At 48.6% G+C, this 7,770-nt stretch overlaps 1 protein-coding gene across 1 annotated transcript; it reads left to right on the forward strand.

Moving 5' to 3' along the window:
• Positions 1 to 1,164: 1,164 nt before the first annotated feature.
• On the forward strand, positions 1,165 to 4,947 carry LOC126989904 (uncharacterized). Its single transcript, XM_050848517.1, has 2 exons — positions 1,165 to 1,584; positions 1,865 to 4,947. Exon 2 carries the CDS (start codon positions 3,178 to 3,180, stop codon positions 4,945 to 4,947), a length of 1,770 nt encoding a protein of 589 aa, XP_050704474.1. The 5' UTR covers positions 1,165 to 1,584; positions 1,865 to 3,177.
• The last annotated feature ends 2,823 nt before the right edge of the window (positions 4,948 to 7,770 follow it).

The following is a 7,770-nucleotide window of genomic DNA, read 5'->3' on the forward strand; positions in this document are numbered from 1 at the left end:
GAAAGAAGGGAAGAAAGAGGAAGAAAGGAGGGAACGAGAAGGAGGAAAGGAAGAGAAGGAGGTAAAAGGAAAGGAGAAAAGTAAGAAGAGGGAGAAGAAAAGGAGAGAACTATGAGGAAAGGAACGATGGTGAAGGAGGAAAGTAGGGAAGGAAGGAAGGTGAAGAGAGGAGGGAAGGAGGAAGAAAAAGAGGAAAACAAAGTAAGGGATGTCTGTTAAATGTCAATAAGAAGACCATAGAGTTAATAAAGAACGTCTGTTAAATGCCAGTGCGATAGACCATAGAGTAAAAAAAATGTCCTTTAAATGCCCTATCGTAAGACCAGAGCAATGACATCAGAGTGAAAAAAAAAATGTCCGCTAAAAATGCCACTACGTTCAGAAAAAAACAATACCATTTGTTCTTGGGAGCATAAAAGAGCCAATAATACCTTTTAGTGTGATGAGCGGAAAGCTGCGAATATTGTGCACTCTGCTTTTGTTGTTGTTGTTGTTGTTGTTGTTGTTGTTGTTGTTGTTGTTGTTGTTGTTGCTGTTGTTGTTGTTGCTGATGTAGTTGTTGTTGATATTCTCTTGGGGATCAAAGTTAAGCGTTTAGGTAGCTGACTAGAACATAAAAATAAAAAAAATAATAAAACATGAAAACTACACGAACTTTATATACATTTCCTTTTTCATTTATTTATTTATGTATTTATTTATTTATGTATTTATTTATTCAATGCACGGAAAGGAAGATGAGGTTATTAATATGTATCTTATATAAAAAAAACTTATGTGCGTTAATATTTGTCTAAGTGTAAATTAAAGAAAAAAGAAAACTATTAAGAGCCAAACCACGACATACAGCTTTATTTATTAACAACAACAAGAAAAGAGACAAATAAAAAAAAAACGCAAAAGAATATACACGTTAAAAAAAATCCTCATGTAAATTAGTAAAATAAACATAGAAACGTAGAATAAACGAAGAGAGAGAAATAAAGAAATAAACGTAGAAATAAAATAGAAATAAAATGAGAGTAGTAAATAAAACAGAGAAAAAAAGCGCGGGAATTGGTGTAAATCTTATAAGAAAAAAACAGTAAACAAAAAAAAGGTGCCTGAAAATGAAAAAAAATAACAAAAAAAGATTCCTAAAGTAAAAACAGAACCTTAGTGTTATCGCCGCATGCCACATTCACAGTGAAGTCGCTTGCGGCTTCGTAGATAATTTAAGGAACCGAGATAATTTAAGGAAACCTATGATATAAGATAATTTAAGGAAACCTATGATATAAGGAAACATAGTGTAATAAAGAATGTGTAAGTTTTAGGTAGTGAAGATGGGGACAGAGCTGCAGAGTGGTGTTGGCTGCTCGATGTTTACAGACAGGAGTGTCAGCTCAGCGTATCGTAATATCACTACACGTGCATCTTTGATGAGTCAACATGTATGGCAGGGCCAGCAGCCGGAAAATGCTTACGCGGGGACACTCATGTAAGAGACCTCCTCGGGAGGGCAGAAAGTGACGCGCCCTCGTCGTGGTCAGACCTCTGGCGAAAAGTTGTACTTCCCGTCTACCTCTCTAAGGCCTAGAATACGTAAGTTCTTACCGTACACGTTACTGACATATTTCTGGTATATGACATTTGCCTGATATATACGTAAAAGGCCGTCCTTCTCGGCGAGAGGGTGGGGGAGGAGAGATGGTACGACCCGTTGAGGGGCCCCTCCTTTTCTTCTATGCCCTTGCCGAGGAGAACAGGCCATATTGTCGTCAAGTAGCGTATACTTAGTACATTCACGCCCTCACGTGCTTCTTACCTTGTCACATGGTCAATTTGTGTCAATTTGTGTAACTAAAGGACCACTGTATTTCAGGTTTGACCGAAAAACGAATAAATGTGATTCGCGTCAACGTACGGGCCTGCTTCTCATTAATCCTCCAATACTGCCCCACTGGGCGGTAACAGTCAAACGTACTTCATGGCTTGATGGAGCTACAGTCCACGCCCCGACGTCCACCCTCTTGCGACCACGACGAGAGCTTGTTTCGAGTGCAAGACAGTGATCGCCCCAGCTACGAGGGTTCGTGGGCGGCCTGTGCGCTGCCCCTCGAATTAGGAGTCTACCCGCTGTGCGCAAGTGTGTGTACGTGCGCACGTGTGCGCCGCCCCTCGGGGTGGGAGCTGGCGTCGTTTTTCGCTGCACCGCCTCTTCGCTGAGTGTGTTCGTGCGTACTGTGTCTGGTATAGCGGCGGTGTCCAACGGAGTGTCGTGGGTGCCCACGGCCTCACCTCAACTGCGGAAGTGGACTGTTTGTGCGTTTGTGCGTACGTACGCCCGGCTCCTCTGGAACGGAGCGGGCACCCACAGTGTGTTCGTACGTGTGTTTGCGTGTGAGGGCACCGCCTCTGAGCGGCGCTGTTGCTCCTGCGCTGCCCCACCGCCAAGTGTGTGTTCGTACGTGTGTTTGCGTGTGAGGGCACCGCCTCTGAGCGGCGCTGTTGCTCCTGCGCTGCCCCACCGCCAAGTGTGTGTTCGTACGTGTGTTTGCGTGTGAGGGCACCGCCTCTGAGCGGCGCTGTGGCTCCTGCGCTGCCCCACCGCCAAGTGTGTGTTCGTACGTGCGTGTGCGTGTGAGGGCGCCGCCTCGGAGCGGCGCTGTTGCTTCTGCGCTGCCCCACGGGCAAGTGTGTGTTCGTACGTACGCGTGGCATTACCCTGCGTGTATCGGGTACAAGGGAGGGGCCACTCAGCCACCCCTCGGCGGTCACAGGCGTGTGTTTGCGTGTGTTCGTGTATTTACATGTAAGGCTTCATGTATGTACGTGTGCTCACCGTAGTATGCAGAAATACGGTTATGATATTAATGGTATGACTACATTATGAACACGACTGGTAGGCTGTTAGTGTGGCTGTGGTAATACCGGTGATAGCTTCCCCCTGTGAACCATATTAAAGAGAGGCAGCGGTACTATCAATTGAACAAACACAGCGGTACCAGGCAGCGAGAGAGGCAGCGGTACTATCAACTGAACAAACAGCGGTACCAGGGAACGAGAGATGCAGCGGTACGATCAATTGAACATATACAGCGGTGCCAGGCAGCGAGTACAAGACCGGGAATAAGACAAGTGCCAAGCGACAAATTGATTGGTGTAGTACCATCCGTTCAGCTGAAGCCGTCCACCATGGAGAATAGTGGAACTGCTCAAGAATCCTCAGATGGAGGAAGAAGAAACGAGGGCGATAGCGAGCCCTCAAGGCAAGAACAACAATTGGCAACGGTGATGGGTAATGTTTGCCGGATTCTAGCACAAACAGTAACATCACTGACTGAAATGCAAGCATCCTTCCACCGAAAACGACAGGTGTTAGACGGTGCAAGCACATCAGCTGGGTCGGGATCGATCGCAAGTGAACATGTCATACCCTCTGGCCCTGAGCCACCTCACCAGGACGAATCAAGTACCGATAATCCTACTGTCCCTCACCAGGGGGAGTCAACCACAGATGGTCCCACTGTCCCTCACCAGGGGGAGTCACGGTCAGATAATACCGGACTCCCACACCAAGAGGAGTCAAGTGCAGATGAATCTCAACTTCCTCAACAAGGAGAGTCCGATTCCGATGATGGAATCCTTGTCACCAAGTCGGTGAAGACTCTAGTAACCCGAATGCCCACTGGAGCCGTCACGGCGACCGCGGCCAGTCCAGCGACATCCACCGCCCCGTCAGGATGCCCCGAGAAGAAAGGATGCTCCACCCCAATGCTACAAGGGTCAGCAAGTGCCAGAACACAAAACTGCCAACTACAGGAAGACATCCGGCGAGTGAACCTCTATGACTCTATAAGTTTAGCTCAAAGACCACTGCCGAAATTCAGTGAGGGAACCTGTGGAGAATTCTGGGAGTTTAAGAGAGCCCTCCAGCGACGCCTAGAATCTGCAGAAGTAACCGACGGATTGAGGTTGGAAGTCCTCGTCGATGTCTACAATGGCCCCGTCAAAGACGCTCTCAGAGGGTGTCTAAGGATAGAAGACTATAAAACGGGATACGAACAAGCCTGGGAGCTGCTCGACAAACGACACGGAGACAAATATGAGTACATTCGCCAACTAACAAAGAAAGTCCTACATGGTCCGCCTGTTCAGCTCCAGGATGAGAAAGGTCTCCAGAGGCTCGCAGACGAACTGGAACATGCAATAAGGGATCTAAAGCTTCTTGGCAAGCTCCAGCAGATTGATACATATGAGGCCACACAAACGCTGACAGGAAGATTCAAAGGGAAGCTCTGGGATGACTACATCAATCAGATGTATAGATACAAGATGAAACATGAAGAGACCCCTGGCGTTGAGTGGATACTGAAATTCGTAAAACTCATGGTTCAGAAGGCAGAAACTTCCTCAAAGGCACAAACACAAGGAGTGTCAAGGGAAGCAAGACAGCCTCTTCCCGACAGGAAACCAGTAAGCTTAGTGACCGCAACATCGGATTCAACCGTCCATGATGGACAAAAGTGTTCCCTTTGTAAGGAAGACCACCATCTCGGAGAGTGTACACAATTCCTCAGGATGACCTCTGTGAAACGAGAAGCAGTAATACGTGCCGAACGTCGCTGTTTTGCCTGTCTGAGTCGGCACCACCGAATAGCAGATTGCCATCTTAAGAAAAGATGCGGTATCGACGGCTGTCTGGGTGTTCACTCGCACCTATTACACCACTTACACCTCAAAAAGGGTGCACAGGGTACTAAAGGAATGTACAATAGAGACGAACAGAGTGGAGCCCCCCGCATGAGTGGGAGCAAAAGGACCGCCGTATCTGACGACACGCATCCGGATAGAACTGCTGCGCACAAAAGACCGAGAATAAAATTGGAAGCAACACCGGACGCCACGACCTCGAGGACCAGAACGGAGCAGAATTCGGTGGAGAGAGACCACACGAGGACATAACGTCTTGGTGACGGTCAACAAAGATGACCCTTATAGGTGGGTGAAGTCGTCACAAGGGAGACGACAAGAGGAGCCTGATGAAGAAAGGTCATGACTCGACGACACCACAAAGATCGCGCTTCCCATATTGAAGGTCAAGATTGAAGATGACAAAGGTAGTGGGATGATGACGGTAACCGGGGCCGTTTTAGATCCAGCGAGTGATCGATCATACTGTACACAGAAACTTGCAGATCAGCTCCGGGCTAAAGGAAGGCCGGTCTGCCTTTCGATCAGTACGCTAAAGAGTGACGAGGAAGCGGACACCGAGGAAATTAGGTTAAAGGTGACGAGCTTAAGAACACGAAAGAAACGCTCCATCATTATCCCAAGAGTTGTAGTTGTGGAACGTTTACCATCCACCCTGCCATCGGCGGCAGCGAATGTTCATGACGTCATCCCTTGGAAACACCTCCATGGCACTGCTCCTTGGCATGGACCGAAGGAGGTAGATCTTCTCATTGGTCAAGATGTTCCTCAGGCACTACTCCCTCTGGAAATACGACGTGGGAGGTACGGAGAACCATTTGCTGTGCGAACGACGCTAGGTTGGACTATCAACGGACCACTCGGACCACTACCAGTGCTCCACGGAAACAACGCGATTAGTCAGCTCAGCAAAGCACAGATGACCTTACCCAACATGCACCCTGAATACTTTTGGGATCACGGACCCATGGATCTTCTCGACAACGACCAAGCACTGTCCATCGAAGATCGGCGTGTGTTACGGTGGGAAGCTACAACCACCCAAGTGAAAGGTCATTACCAATTCCCTATCCCGTTCCGGCAAGAGGAACCAGGTCTCCCAGACAACAAGATGATGGCAGAGCGAAGATTGTTTCACCTAAGACAACGACTCTTGAAGGACAAAACACTCGCAAAGGGCTACCAGGAAGAAATGAGAAGCTTACTTGCTGAAGGACACGCCGAACGCGTCCCGCGACATGAACTCGAAGCAAGACCTGGAGCGACCTGGTACCTTCCACATCATCCTGTGCTGAGTGCTAACAAACCGGGAAAGGTGAGGATAGTCTTCGACTGTGCAGCTACATGTAAAACCGTATCACTGAATAGTCAGGTAATGCAAGGCCCGGACCTCAACAACAAATTGGTAGATATCCTCTTCAGGTTCAGACAAAGAAGAGTGGCACTGATGGCCGATGTTGAGGCGATGTTCCATCAGGTGCGGGTCGTACCAGAACACCGAGACGCATTACGCTTCCTGTGGTGGATTGGCCCTCAGATGTCTGGAACCCCAACAACCTATCGCATGAACGTCCACTTGTTCGGAGGCATATGGAGCCCGTCCGCTGCAGGCTACGCTCTGCAACGGACTTTTCAAGATCACGGAAAGAACCTTCACGAAGAAGTTAAGAGGGCGAGACATAACTTCTATGTAGACGATCTACTCCTATCCGTCAGTACCCCTGAAAAGGCAATGATCATTCTCCATCGACTACGTCAGACACTGAACAAAGGCGGATTCAGGCTCACAAAGTGGTTATGTAATCACAAAGACGTTTTGCGAACTGTTCCCGAGACAGAACGAGCTGCAGGTGTTAAGGAAGTGTTCTTTGACGACGACAGGCTTCCTGTTGAAAGAGCCCTAGGGATCTTGTGGGACCTAGAAAAGGACGAACTAGGAATACGTGTCCAAGTCCCCGAAAAGCCAGAGACCAAACGAGGACTCTTGAGCACTATCAGTTCTCTCTACGACCCCTTAGGGATTGTCGCCCCCGCAGTCATTCCTGCCAAACTCCTTTTCCAAACGGAATGTAGGCGAGAAGCTGAATGGGATGAACCAATAACAGAGGAAGGGAAGACAATGTGGCGACGGTGGTTGACGGAACTACCTCATCTCACAAAGGTACGTATTCCTCGGTGGTACGCTGGGAGTGTTGCGAACCCCAAGTCCATCGTACAACTACACCATTTTTGCGATGCTTCGCAGCGGGCATACGGAGCTGTGTCCTATCTGAGAATTACTACTGATGAGGGACAACATCTGGTGTCCTTCGTGACTGGCAAGGCCAAGCTGGCACCGTTGAAACAACAAACCATACCCCGACTAGAGCTTTGCGCCGCAGTGCTGGCTGCCAGACTTGACACACAGCTGAAAGGAGCGTTAGAGTTGGAGATCAAAGACTCTGTGTTCTGGACCGATAGCACTGCTGTCCTACAGTATATACGGAACACTAGACGACGCTTTCACACATTCGTCGCGAACAGAGTTGCTGCCATTCATGAAGCAACAAAGGCGGAGCAATGGCGTCACGTAAGTTCAGCGGACAACCCAGCGGATGACGCCAGTCGAGGAATATGGGGCACAGAGATGGCCGCAGGAGGCAGGTGGATTCAGGGCCCGCCATTCCTCAAGAAAGATGAAAAGTATTGGCCAAAATACCCATACCCGATCTCCGAAATCGGCGACACCGATCCGGAAGTAAAGAAGGAGGGTATCATATTGGTGGCGAAGATCAACAAATCTGCAGAGGTCCTGGAGAAGATATGTGCTCATCCTTCATCATGGTTCCAGCTAAAGAGGAATGTGGCATGGCTGAGGAAATTTATAAGATGGCGTTGTAACCTGTCTGAGGAAGGGCAAGTACAGGAGAAAGACCGTCTCAGCGTCGCCGAATTAGATGCAGCAGGACTGGCCATACTACGCTTAGTTCAAGAGCGACATTTCACTCAGTATTGACGAACTTAAGAGGAGGACACCCCTTACAGGATAACACAGTAGCCAAGTTGGAACCTTTCCTGGATGCTGACGGACTGATC

This window comes from Eriocheir sinensis, unplaced genomic scaffold (assembly GCF_024679095.1).
Source record: "Eriocheir sinensis breed Jianghai 21 unplaced genomic scaffold, ASM2467909v1 Scaffold1370, whole genome shotgun sequence".
NCBI classification, from domain to species: domain Eukaryota; kingdom Metazoa; phylum Arthropoda; class Malacostraca; order Decapoda; family Varunidae; genus Eriocheir; species Eriocheir sinensis.